General features: G+C 32.2%; 1 protein-coding gene across 1 annotated transcript; it reads left to right on the top strand.

Moving 5' to 3' along the window:
- Positions 1–545: 545 nt before the first annotated feature.
- Got2 (glutamate oxaloacetate transaminase 2) lies at positions 546–14,643 on the top strand. Its single transcript, XM_072534314.1, has 6 exons — positions 546–847; positions 1,701–2,208; positions 7,282–7,464; positions 7,521–7,759; positions 10,245–10,395; positions 14,331–14,643. Exons 1-6 carry the CDS (start codon positions 777–779, stop codon positions 14,451–14,453), a joined length of 1,275 nt encoding a protein of 424 aa, XP_072390415.1. The 5' UTR covers positions 546–776; the 3' UTR covers positions 14,454–14,643.
- The last annotated feature ends 318 nt before the right edge of the window (positions 14,644–14,961 follow it).

Raw genomic sequence — 14,961 nt, 5'->3', positions numbered from 1 at the left:
TATAAAGTAAACTGATTAAAGTAAAATTAAGAAGGCACCCTGAGAATTTTTAATAGTAATTGATTTGTATGACTCTGCATAAATTAGTGAATTAATTAATTAAATAATAGGATTAATTAAATTAGTGTTAATTAATAATAAAACATCATAAAGCAGATCACAACAATATATTTAAAAGCTAGGAAATTCATAAAAGGAAAAAGTAATATTTTAACGTGATCAATTCACGATATTTTTTAGATACACAATCTTTAATTGAAACAAAAACAAATATGCTTACGTTTTGTCTCTTATCGAATACCTAAACGGTAATAGTAAACAGTTAAATAGTTATTGATTGTGTTTAGTCAAAAATAAGTTGTTTTAATCACAGTAAACTCGAAAACATTAGGGTTAAATTCATTATAGCCAAGATATTCCAGTATTGATTGATAGTTTTGTGTTAAAAGTGTTGCCTAGTAGTAGTATTAAAGAATTTTTAAAGGTTATGTAATAACAAACACGTGAAAGTGAACGTCAGATTGACGTTGACAAACGTAATCTGACAACTCGATGACCTTTTTAACCTTCGAAATCACCGGGCTCTGCAGTCCTGAGGCGCCTTCTTAAAAGTTAGAGAAATAAAATTGGTGATTTCGTCACTTATTTTTCAGTTGCTTTTTGCTTATTGGCAACCAGCTTCGAGTGACGTGCAGCGGTGTTATCTCTTCTAGTTTTTATCAAATCCCTTTTTTTTATCATAAAAGCCAACAAACAACCAGAAGAAAGCAGTGAACATGTCTCTGAAACAAACAGTGTCACTTTTACATAGCAAAAATGGAATTAACGCCGTTGCACAAAGGGCCAGGTAACTAATATAATTTATAATTGTTTAAATTATCCCTTCTTGATGACCTAACCTAGCCTATATCAGAATCAGGCAGATCAGCATTTTCATTATTAAAGGACACCGAGACCTTCTTAATACTTCATTAAGGACAGTTTCTAAATTTATTAATTCTGGAATATTAGACATTAGCAAAGAATTACATAATATTCATTCATTCTTTGCATATTTCTAAACTTAATTTAACAAGTATGTTGAATTTTCTTTTGATTATAGCTATAGAGGAATAAACATGTCGAGTTAATTTTCTTCTATTCTCTTTAAGACATATATGTACCAATTTTTTTACAAGACATATATAGGTCCTAAATAATTTTATAAAACAATAAAATGATCTCATAAATTCCATCACTATTAAAAGTTATTTGTTTCTAATCTAAATTTGTTGATCTTACTTTTACAGTCATGTATCACAGTATCATGAATTGAACTATCTTAGGTGACTCCATATTGCTAGTTGTGAGCTTGCACATTCTAAGTTTGGTACACAACAGTTACAATAACTACAATGGCTTACTTGGTTTATCTTACCAGAAAACTACCCAAACTCCCTTTACTGCATGTCTATCTGTATACTTTTGTTTTTAGATTTTAAATTCACTCAGAATGGAGTATATTCTCTATCCTGGGCTATCCTTACCAGGACAAATATATTTTTATATACTTATTATATTTTTTTGAAATACTTATATTCTTTTCCACACTCCTATTTGTTCGTTTAACTCAAAATAGAAAAGGTTACTTACACTCTTTTTGTTAATGTTTTTTTTTTCATTATTATATCAATATGCCACATTTTTACTGTTTTTTCAAGTTCTTGGTGGTCTGGTGTTCAAATGGGACCCCCTGATGTCATCCTAGGAGTAACTGAAGCCTTCAAAAAAGATAACAACCCTAACAAGATCAACTTGGGTGTAGGAGCTTACAGAGATGATAATGGAAAACCATATGTTTTACCATCTGTCCGTGCAGCTGAAGAAAAGATAAAATCTAAGGGTTTGGACAAGGAATATGCCCCAATTTCTGGTGTAGCTGAATTTTGTAAAAGAAGCATAGAGCTCGCTCTTGGTGAAAACTCATCAGTTTTGAAAGATGGTCTAAATGCCACTGTTCAAGGTATTTCTGGTACTGGTTCCCTCAGGATAGGAGGTGCTTTTTTGAATGGTTTTTTCCCTGGAAACAAAATAATCTACCTGCCAGCCCCCTCATGGGGAAACCACAATCCCATTTTCAAACACTCAGGGTTAGAAGTTAAAACTTACAGATATTATGATGCTAAAACCTGTGGATTGGACTTCAAAGGCACCATAGAGGATATTTCTGTAAGTATTTTTAAATAACTAAGCACTATTATCCTTATTACTACTTGGTGAACTCTTTTTCTCAATTTTACTCTCTTTTTGGTTCTTCTGTCAAATAATTATCCTATTTTTCTGAAATTTGCATGAAATTTATGAACCTATCATTATATTTGTAGTACTCTCCTACTTCTAGTGAATTGGACCCTATTTAAAACTATTTTAGCCACCTATATTCTGTTAATACTGAAGTCCTATGCAGAGTTATTAACAATGAGAAAGTTATTCAAACATTTAAAAACAAAAACCTATGTTTTCTGGACATGTCATATGAGGATCACAATACTGCTACAGTTGTTGATTATGGAAGGTAAATCTTCAATAGAAAATAGAACTTTAAGAAGAAGATTCCGTGAATTCTCATTGTGTGAACCATAAGATCATTCTCTTTGTCATATAAGTTCTCTTGTCAGATGCTGAAATGTTATACAATTTTTTTAGCTTTTTATTCAATTGTGGTACTTAACCATTATTGGTTCTTTCATTTTGTCTGAACAACGATTTTGCTTTCCAACTATTCCATATTGGGTTTTTTTTGTTTATCTCTTATTAATATTAATTTGAGTTTTGTTATCATAATTACTATTTTTAGGGGATAAGCCACAATTGAAGGTTAAAATAAGTTTATTGACGTTTCAATTTCCACTTTTCCAAAGAACAATTTCCCCAGTGGAAATTGAAACGTCAATAAACTTACATTAACCTTGAATTGTGGCTTATTCCCATTAAAATAGTAATTACTTTAAAATGCCTCAAGAAAATAGCTTCAAAACAATATTTTGTTATCATGTTGTAAATCACTGGTTTCCTTTGTTAATAGTGAGTTTCTGCAGATATCTTAAACTTGTTTTATTTCATTTTGTCTAGCTATAGACCTATATAGATTTTATGAGTACTCTTTTTATATTTCTGCATTTATTCCTGCATGGTACCAAATTTGATTTGGATTAAAAGATTTGTTATTTTGAGTTTTTATGCTTTCCATCACATTTTTATCAATTTCTCTTATTTTAAACAACTTTTTCTTTTTTTATTTCACCATTATATCTTTTCATTTGTGAATCATAGAGTTACATAATGGTTGACATATATATCAAAATTCTTAAATTTAATGTATCTACAGTTTAAATAAAGTATTAAATAACAGTTTAAATACAACACACTTGTTTGATTACAAAAGAATCAAATAATAATTTGCAGGTTCAAGGATTGACACCTGTTGACTGATCTTCTTATGTAACCTTAATATTAATGAACTTTTAATACTTTTATTGACATTGAACTGCTTCCAACAAAAAGTAGGTTTATTTTTACAGCGTTTAAAAATTAATTTTACTTGTTCTTATCGATCAGTGATAAAAATAAGTTAAAAGGATTATGTTGCTTTTTTATCCTTGATATAATCTACATGAACTGCAAATAATCTGAAACAATAAATGTTATTTTGTACTTACAACATAAAGCAATTCTTTGATAAACATTTATCAAATAATTTATAGAACATGTTCTAATATTATCTAGTGACATGATTTTTAAATAATATTTACTGGGGATTTACAATTGCAGGATTGAAGATGGTTTATTGACATTTTGATTTCCACCTTGGAAATAGTTTTTAAAATAAATGTTTTTGACTTTTCAAAATATATATGTATTAACTGACATAAAATCAAGAATTTATAAAGTCAATATATGACCAATAATTGCGTATGAATCAGACACAAGGTCTGACACAGTCACAACACGAGGACTTATTGGAAGATAATATGGGAATATTGAGATTCACTACAGGAAATATACTGAGAGGCTGGAAAAGGAATTAAGACATCACAAATGCGTACATACTAAACAGAAAAAAGAAAGAAATGATCATAGAAGTAGAATGAAGGAGACAAGAATGGTAAAAGTAGCAAGAGATAAACCACCAAAAGATAAAACGAAGTATGGCTCAACTACACCTTCTTCTTCTTTTTATATAGACATGACTCTGTCTGTTTTTCAATGTGCCTCCAGTAAGTTGTCGTTTCATCGTTTTTGTGGTCTTCCTACTGATCTTCTTCCTATTGGGGAACTTCCTTTACAACTCTATTTGTTGTCATTTGATCAGCATGATCGTTCCATTCTACTCTTCTATTTCTTACCCAGTTCATGATGTTCTCCACCTTGCATCTACATTGTATATCCGTACTTCTAGCTCTGTCCCATAGTGTCTTACCATCAATTTTTCTTGTGTTTTCTTTTTGTCCCCTGTGTGTCAGGTCTTGTTTCTGCCGCGTATGTCATTATTGGTCTGATGACTGTTTTGTAAATTCTATCTTTCGTTTCTTTCCCGATATATATATTTCTCTATATTGTTTCATTCAGGTAGCCTGCGGCTCTGTTTGCTCTATTCACTTGATCTTCCACTTCAGTTTCGAGCTTTCCGTAGCTAGATAATGTGATGCCTACATTTACTGATAGTGACGAAGAAGATCGTTATATACAAAATAATAATTAAATTGCGTCAAATTAAAGGATATACATTGAGGGAAAACATGTTCTTATCCACACAGATATTTTAGTGCTAGTAGCGGACAATGAAACTAATTTTACATCAATTCAGTGGAAAATTCAAATTTGTCTCATGATGGTTTTTGGCTATAAAACAAATTAAAATATTTAGGTAGAGATATTTCAAGTTTTGGCGTTTTTGAGGCGGAAATATGAACAATAAAAATAGAAGAAGTCAAAAAAGATAAATTAAAGTTCAAAATCAATAGTTCAGCTTTGTGCCTTATGCCTTTAAGAGCACTGAAAGATAAAAACAAGGATAGCAAAATATGTGAAAACTGTGGGGTTTCCTAGGGAAATCTGTGTGAAAATTGAATTTGCTTTTGTAAAGAAAATTGCATGTGCTGTAAAGATTTTCCTCCTTATGCCCTTTTACAAATCAATAGAAGGGAATTGATTCTATTTTTAAAAAATTTTGCATATAGGCTATTGGTTTCCTAAGGAAAAAATACCTGCAAAAACAAGGCATTCGATTTTCCTCATTTTCCTTATTTTTAAGAAAAATGACTTACTTAAGACAAGTGTTAAGACACGAAATATACACATCCCATTTGTTTATGCTCAATTATAAAGGAAGTAGGAAAGGAAAACGCAGCATTGAAAGAAAAAAACTGTCCTGGATGGGAAACATCAAATAATATACAGGTCTAGGTTTCAAATAACTTGGACTAGCAACACAGGACAGATAACATCTTACAACCTGCATTAATGAAGACATATTTCTAAAAAGAAGAAAAGAAAAAGGGTTTTAAATTGCTGTTCACATATCAGTAACTTTAATATACTCTCTGTATATATGTTTTATCTAAAACTCAAACTTTGTTAAAGTATATGTCACATACATACCAAGATAGACCATATAATTGTTAATATTCATCAATCAGCCAATCCCGTCCACTGCTGGACATAGGCCTCCCTCAGTTCTTTCCAGTGTTCTCTACACTGGGCCGCTTGTAGCCAGTTTCCCGCTACTCTTTTTATGTCGTCGGTCCATCTAGTCGGTGGTCGTCCTCGGCTTCTTTTATAATTTCTGGGCCTCCATTCCATAATTCGTCTTGTCCATCGTCCATCTTGTGTTCTGGCTAAGTGTCCTGCCCAGTTCTACTTAAGTCTCGTGGTTCTTTCGATGACGTCTTGAACTCCTGATCTTTGCCTGATTTGTCGGTTTGTTATGTGGTCTCGGAGGCTCACATTCAACATTGCACGTTCCATGGCTCGTTGTGTAACTCTTAGTTTATTCGCAGATTTCTGCGTGAGTGTTAAAGTCTCTGCTCCATAAGTTTGTACAGGCAAAACACATTGGTTATAAACTTTTCGCTTGAGACACATGGGAATTGAACTTTTTAGAATATGGCTTAGTTTGCCAAATGCTGCCCATGTCAGGCCTATTCGCCTCTGTATTTCATTTGTTTGATTGTCAATATTAAGCAGGCAATATTAAGATGTTAATATTAAGCATATCAAATTAATTATGATCAACTTATTAAATTGTCCTACCTAATACTCAGCTATTAATTAATAATAGTTGTAGTTTCGCTTTAGGACGAAAGCAACTTCAAAAATTTACCTTACATAAAACAATTCTGTTTTAAGTAAAAATATTTTTGAGACACATTTATTACTACAGTACAGTTATTTCGAGAGAGTTTACGACCTCAGATATCTCGAATATATTTTGCTTTGCTACATCCTTTGGATTATTTATCAAATCTAATTAACTAAATAACATTTTAGTTTGTAAGTGTTCAAAATACGAAATTGATTTAAAAGTTTCATACTATGTCACAATTATTTATGTATATCGACATCAACAATTTATGAAGAGATGTCAAATATTGAAGTGAATAAGGATCCAAGTCCTGATGGTATTCCACCTATTATTCTGAAATCTTGTAAGTTTTGTACTATCAAGTCCACTTCACATTATATTTAATGAATTTCTTTGCAACAGGAATATTTCCAGAATTTTGGAAAATTAGTTATAGTTGTCGTGAAATGTGCCCTGTTCATTTCCACTTAACTTATAATACTTTCTATGTTTTCTTTAACAGTTCTTCGCTGTATCACGTCATTTCGTAGTATGTCTCTCAAAATTAGGTCAAGGGTCTCTCAAAATTAGGTGTTGTGAACTCGAATGAACTCCAGATATCACAAGCTGGGTGGCAAATAATAAAGCAAGGCGAAGTTATGAACGAAAGTCAAATATGTTTGGCATATACCTCTCATATATGGCTCCCTGTAATTAAATTAAAGGTCCTTTGAAAAATGGAGATACAATTCTGCTGATTGTACCATAGATTAGGTCAGTTTGCATACCTTGCAAGTCAGTATGACTTAAGTTTAACTAATGGTTCAGGAGCTGGATTTGTGAAAATTATCTCGAGTCATATTCATGGTTGTTAACAATATTTTCAATAGAATTATTAAAAGACACAAAACAATGAGAATAATATTTGATTTGATTTAATAATAATCTTGATATTTCAGAAAATCCCCGAAAAATCTATCATCCTTCTCCATGCTTGTGCACACAACCCAACCGGAGTTGACCCCAACAAAGAACAGTGGAAAGAATTGTCTGACGTAATCAGGAAGAGGAATCTTTTTGTATATTTCGACATGGCATACCAAGGTTTCGCTACCGGCAGCGTTGACAACGACGCTTTTGCAGTAAGTTAATTACTCCATTCCACAAAACCGTTTTTATTGTCCTATTTAATTTCTAGGTGAGATATTTCGTTGAACAAGGTCACAGAGTCGCACTCGCTCAAAGCTTTGCCAAGAATATGGGTCTCTATGGTGAAAGAGCCGGAGCTTTCAGCATTATCGCCCATTCCAAAGAAGAAGCTGATAGAGTCATGTCTCAAATTAAAATCCTTGTCAGACCCATGTATTCCAACCCTCCTGTTAATGGTGCCAGAATTGTAGCTGAAATTTTAAGCGACTCTGCTTTGAGAAGCCAGTGGTAAGTAAAATTGGTATATTCTTTAAATTTACGCATATATACTTACATACAACAAATAATTTGCTACTTCTAAATTTTATTATACATATATCGATTTTACAGCAAATTTGATAAACATTAGTCTTCTTCACTTTCTAACTTCTATTCGAAAATGTGTTATCAGGTATATATTCATGAAATATGTGATGATTTCCACAGGAAATCTATTTAATCAGTAGTTGCTCTGTTTTAATGTATTAGAAACTTACGTTTAGCGAAAATATGGCACCATCTATTCTTCTAGTTTTATTTTTACAACTATTAATTGAGGTATCGCTTTGTCATGTAGTTAATTTATAGTATCTAATGGTCTGCATGGTTATGGTTAAGGACCTGATCTTTAGCTTTCATATAGATAGATAGATCTTTATTTAAATAGAAAAAACCTCATATACATACAATATAAAGAAAGTACACTATAAATTTTTGATATATTGTTTAAGTATCATTTTGAAATTATTGTGACTAGTACATTTTTTTACAGATGTTGGTAACTGATCAAATTTAAGGAAGCTTTTAAATAGGGCCCAGAAAGCCACAAGTCTCTTTAGGGGTAACTCCTTTAGTTGGCTCGGTTGCATAAAGGCATCTGCCACCTCTGGTGGGCCAGTGTGGGGCACTTTCAGAGGACAGGTGAGGAGGTTGTCTCCTCCTCATCACATAGACCGCATCGTGAAGGACAAGTTGGCCCTTAAGACTTTTGGATGGTCCCGCTATGTGGAGTTTAACTTGTCTCATACCTTCACCAGGAGTCCTGGAATCTCTGCAAAAGAAGCTCATTGAGTACTGAAGAGTACTCCAATCATAGGTTCGTGGCTAACAGGCAGAGTGGATGAGCCCTGTCCTGCCAGGGCATCAGCCCGTTCGTTTTCTTCCACACCTGTGTGTCCTGGTACCGATATCAAGTTGACTCTATTGGTGCTCTGTTGCACCCAAGAATCAGTTTAGAGCTGACTTTAGGTGTTTCCAGGACCTTTGGCGTTGCTTGACTGCCAGAGCAGATAGAGATAGCCCTGCCTGAGCAAGTTAATATCTTTTGATCACATACCACAATCTCAAAGATCTCGGCCTGAAAAACTGACACATGGGAGCCAAGAGCCTGGCTAGACACTCATTTATCTTCGTATTGATTTTTATGTGTAACTTGTTAGTTTTCCTCTTGTTATTTATTTCATTACTGTATAAGTCGTTTATGTAGAATGATGCATCGGTAGTTTTTAAATACTTATTTATATAATTATATAAACTGAATAATCTCCATATTTTTATCTTCCTTAAGATCTGTTCGATCGTATATATCCATTTTTATACAATTTGTCATGAGTTTGTGTAAATTTAAGTAATGCCATTGTTTTGGGAGAGTGAATTAGTACACATAAGTACCCTGTATGTTTCTTTCCGTTCTGTTATACCATCTTTGTCTTATAACTTTGTTAACCTATCGTCCTACCTAATGCTCAGCTATTAACCAATAATAGTTGTAGTTTCGCTTTTGGACTAAATTATATTCAAATATTTTACCTTACATAAAACAATACTGTTTTAAGTAAAAATATTTTTGAGACACAATAATAATAATCCGTAATCAAATATCAAAAATAAATACTTCAAGTATAAGAACATGAAGACTGGTACTGGCAGTTAGATTCAGATTCTCGGGACGACTGTCTGACTCCGGGCGATGGGTAGGATATGCCCATTATGAACGATGGTTTTTCGCGCCGACACTGTAGAGCGTTGATTAATCAGTGTAGCATGGAACTTACAAGAGGACAGGCTGTTGGTTCTTTTACTGCGTATTGACAATGTTTTAATAAAGTTAAAACCAATCAGAAGGGAAACACATCCAATTAATAAGTTAAGACATATTTACGGCGAGTACAAACACCTCATCGGTGTCAGGTGCCTGAAACCAGAATGGAACGTTTATTCAGGTAAACGTCTGAGGCAGACTACCAACACGCAGGAGCATTTTCGCCAGGCCCGCCTAAATACAAAGAATTATTTGCACGTCACCGACTCGACGAGGATAGGCGCCGGCTGTCTGACTCCGAAAACCAGCGTTGGTCTGTTTTTTTTTTGGTCTGTTAATTGTTTTTTGTTTTCAAATAATAGAACGAATAAAAAAATATTCGTCACATGCTTACTGGCTGTACGATCAATGATCTAAGCAAAAAAAAATAAACCATGTTAATTGATTTCATAGGTGCGGAAATGTCCGAAATCGGGATATTGTATTGAAAAGAACAGAATGGTAGATGAATATTGACTTCATGTAAACGATAACGATGAAATAACAGCAGAATATATTTTTACAAATATCCAGGTACTTGAAGCCCAATATTAGGAGTAATATTTTTTTCAAAAGTATTTTTCCAATTTCAAATTCTTTTGAAATGTTTGTGTCATATCTGTATCATAATTTGATATTTACCACATTTTTTAGGTTGCCCGAAGTAAAAGGAATGGCCGACAGAATCATCTCAGTTCGTAACAAACTCAGGGAAAACTTAAAGAAGGAAGGTTCAAGCAGAAACTGGGAACACATTACAAACCAAATAGGAATGTTCTGTTTCACCGGAATGGGACCTGAACAGGTAACTGGCCTATTTTTGATTTTTATTCAGAATATATTATTGGTAGTGCAAAATGGTAGTTTATTTTGAATTGAATATTGTCAAACAAGTATCGAAATACAAATTATGTATTATATAATATATACCATAAATCTAAATCATAAGAACTAAAAATCAAATACTTTTACATGGAAGTGAAAACTTCTGTTTTAATAGGTAGGTATATATTTGATTAAAAAGTAAATAAAAAAATCTAAATGGATTACAATTGTTGAAATTGTTCAGAACGAACGTTTTCGGTCTTATCTGACCATCTTCAGTGAACTTTGCTTAGTATTTGCTACAGTACTGTACGAATTATGGAATCATAGGCAGTTTTAATAAAAAAAAAACAGTTTATTTGGAAAAAAATTATATTTTGACAAACTTATAAAGGTGAACTTACATTATTTAGTAGGAAATATGTCCCCCTTTGTCTGCAATTACTGATTTTACCCGTTTTGGCATAGATTCTACGAGCTTTCGACAGTTCCCAGATATCCTTTCATCTTGAAACCAAACCTGAATGACCGCTTCTATTATTTTTTTTTGTAGTAGTCTAGCTTTGCAAATGGTCCATAAATTTTCAATGGAGTTGAGGTCTGGTGAATTACCGGGCAAATCTAAAACATTAATCTTTGAATTTTTGAAAAATTCCATCATTTACTTTGACTTGTGACAGGGAGCAGAGTCCTGTTAAAGAATCGCTTCTCTTTGGGGCTGGCATTTTTGGAGTTCTGTTCCAACATGGATTTGTATTTTTGGCTGTTACAAGGGCAACCCCCATGTATGAAAAACATTGTCAGACTTTCTAACGTATTTCGACCGCTGTCTCTGAACTAAAAAGTGAGTGTCATCTGTAAATAGGACATTTTTTTTTCATTCCTCAAAAGTCTTTTCCACACAGTTGATTCATGAATCACTATACATGATGCTGCTAGATCTTGTTGGAGCTGTCAGCTTGTTCTTTTTTGGGTCCCATTTGCTCTTTTCGAAGTAAAAATCTCTCATTTGCTGGTGTTTTTTCCCCTTTCTTTCCCATTTTCCCAACCTTTTCATGTCCATTGATCCCGTTTCTCGTTTATGCTTCAAAATCTTGCTTACTACCCCTTGACTCATTCCACACGTTCTTGTGATTTCTCTTTGCGACATAGAAGTGTGTTCACTTAACGTGATAATCTTTTCACGCTTCCTAGGTGTAGTACTCATGATGAAATTAAACGAAACAAACTCACTAATTACCGAAAACAATACAAAATAGTACAAAACAATACAAACTTAGTGAGAAGTGTCCTAAAACACCCTCAAATACAGAGAAAAGTAAGATTATGTTTTCAATACTTTGTCAGTTGTAAATTTGTGGACAGTGTTGCCAACTGTGAAATTGAAACATGTCAATGATTCCATTAATTCGCACAATACTGTATGTAACCTCATCAAGCAGAAAGTGGGTTTAAATTTATTATTACATACTTAAAGGTATTAACATAAACGACATAATGTTGGTTATTACAGATTTAACTGTTCTGGAACAATATGTCCTTACTCAAAACAGCACTTAAATTAGTTTTGTTCTGCAGAAGCCAGCTGACTTGAATCGCATTTTTCGCACTAAATTTTTAATATTTAAAAAAGCAACGCAGAAATTTTTATAAAAAAGGTAAAAGTGTTCTTATTCTAGATATATATTACCGGAAAAATTTTTCAAATACATGGCTATTTGCGATTTCCTGAGAAAAACTTATTTCCCATGTAGCCAAATCGAAAGATTCCAAAAACCTCAAAAGATCGTGGATTTGAAGACTAGAGAGACAAATTTTGGGAGAGACTAGAATATTGTTAGGATAAACGAGAATTGAGTCAATAGACCTAATAATATTATAAATACTTTCAATTTAGAAATAACTTGTGAACATTTCGTCACAAGGCCAGCAGTTTTATCAATATTGACCTTTCTGGTTTACAATAATAAAAATAACCAAATACGCAACATTAAAAAAGTTGTGGCATGATATGACACTTTTTATTTTTGATTCAACAAATTTATTGTTGTATTAAAAATATATTTCTTATTTTTAATAACTTGTATTTTCTTAAGCTTTTGTATTAATAATAATATCCTTCATCAATGACGTAGTAATCGATAATTTCACATTGTTTATTAACTTAGCGAAATAATATCAGAAAACAATAACATTTTTGTTGAAATCGATTGATAATAGTTTATTCTGAAGGTCGTCAATAATATTCCGCATGTATTAACTACACTCTTCATCTATAACCTGAAGATAATTTGACAATATACAGTAGACTCCCTCTATACCGAGAACTGAAATGGCAGACTAATTACCTCGTTATAAGCGGATCTCGTTATATCCAACAACAATAATATTGTGCATACATATGAATATGTAGTTTTCTAAAACATTAACTTTCTATAGTGAAGCCATTCGGAGCAATATAAGATGCTAATAAATATTGTTTGAATGGCGTTTTTAAAACAAAGTTGTTTACTTTTATTGTCAATGAAATGCATTAAAACAAAAAAGAGTTGTTTACTTTTACTGTAAAGGATATACGTTAAAACAAAAAATCTGTATTCTGTAAATATGTATAAAGCGTATAAAGTTATTTTGTCATTTTTGACTGCTTTAAATTGTCCAGTATTCTATCTATCATATTTTCTAAAGATGTGAAACAGTTTTATGCTTCTTCATTTGCGTTTTGTCCTTGGATAAAGTTTCTGACAACCTTTAAAACACTTTCCACATCTTGTCTATTAGGACCCATATTATTAGGTGTGAATGGTCAACCCAATACAATGACACTTATGAATCATAAATTTTACATTTCCGACTAAGAATCATAAATTGTAAGAAGTTTATTGCGGGCGGCCCGCAGTTAAAAAGGGTATTTATTTATAGCTACGGCCGGGCCAAAACGTAAAAAACACGTTTTTCAATCTTATTTTCTCTCGTTATAAGCAAATTTACCTCGCTATAAAGGGTTATAATTCAATAGAAATTTCACGGGACATCTAATGTACCTCGTTATAAGCGAAACCTTGTAATAACCGTGTTCGTTATAAAGGGAGTATACTGTATTTTGAAATATCATATCTAATACAAAAATGGTTACAAGTAAAATGGTTTATGATTAAATTTAATATTTAAAAATTGCTGATACAATAGATAAAAAAAAATTCAGCTCATAAAAATGAAAATTACAGAAAGAAAAGTTATAGAAACAACATTTTGGAAATTTGATTGTGGAATATCGGAAAACTCTTTAAAGCTTCTGAAAATTCGGTGTAAAAAACTTAAAGTTATCTCTAAAATATTCGCGTAAAGAAAAATGTAATACCTTTTTCCTGTTTTTGCATAATAATTTTGCAATCGAGCTCGGTCGGAAAATTTTTTTACGTGGAATACTTTGTTGCATGAATCGTATGTGTACAAATGTTTTACGTATGAAAGAGTAAATAAAAACGGGATGTGGCACTCTTGGAGTTACCGAGAAGGGGAAGCATAGTTATCTGATCGTATATCTTATCGTTTTTAATCTATTTTATTTTATTAAGAAACACGCATGGGACTGCGTTTACTATTGCTATCTGTCTCTCTGAAAAAAGGTGGGAATAAACAAAAACAAACAAAAATGCACTGAAACACAACAAAACGAGAGATCGTGCTATATAATATAATAAAATTTAAATTATAAAATAAAATTGAATCCATTCGACTTTTTTTTTATTTTTTCAATCCAATTTTTTATCCAATGGGTGAAACTATTTGAGTTTATTTTGAACAGATCATTAATGATTTTATCTGCGTATTATTAATTTTTGTAGAGTTAGCTTAGTTGTCTTTATCTTGCATGTGTACAATTTCAAAATTATTATTATAATTTTTTTTTAGGTTGACAAATTGGTGAAAGAACACAGCGTATACCTAACGAGAGACGGACGTATCTCCATGGCTGGAGTTACCTCAAAGAACGTCGACTACCTCGCTAGAGCCATGCATTTAGTCACAAAATAAGTTCAATAAAAAACGAAACGAAGTTTACTTTCGATATTAAGTATTAAAATCGTATTGATTCTGTATTTTTATTTTACATGCACTCTACTCAATTCACGCATTTAGATTCTTGTTATGTTTTTTGTCTTGTTCTTAAATTGTGTATCGAAAATTGTTATATATTAGGAAATAAATGTGTTTATTTACTTAATTTCATATTTTATTATTTTCGTTATCCTGAATAACGTCCACTGATTTTCTGAAGCTTACTTCACTATCTGAGGTGAAATGAAAGCTGCTACCCACCAACTTTACAGAATTTCTATATATTCCTGTTTCTGACTAGTGAGTGGAGAATATACCTGGCCTCAAAAAAAAGGAACACTACTCACTGGTATCACAACGATAACGAAGAAGAATCCGATGAAGAATTGAACTTAAAAAAATTGCAATGTTAAAATATAAGAAGAGATAAAAAATAGAAAGGGTACATACAACTATACTCCAGCAAAGAAATAATGAAATGAGT

This window comes from Diabrotica undecimpunctata, chromosome 6 (assembly GCF_040954645.1).
Source record: "Diabrotica undecimpunctata isolate CICGRU chromosome 6, icDiaUnde3, whole genome shotgun sequence".
NCBI classification, from domain to species: domain Eukaryota; kingdom Metazoa; phylum Arthropoda; class Insecta; order Coleoptera; family Chrysomelidae; genus Diabrotica; species Diabrotica undecimpunctata.
Note: the sequence above shows the minus strand (reverse complement) of the source record. Positions and strands in the feature narration are given on the sequence as shown.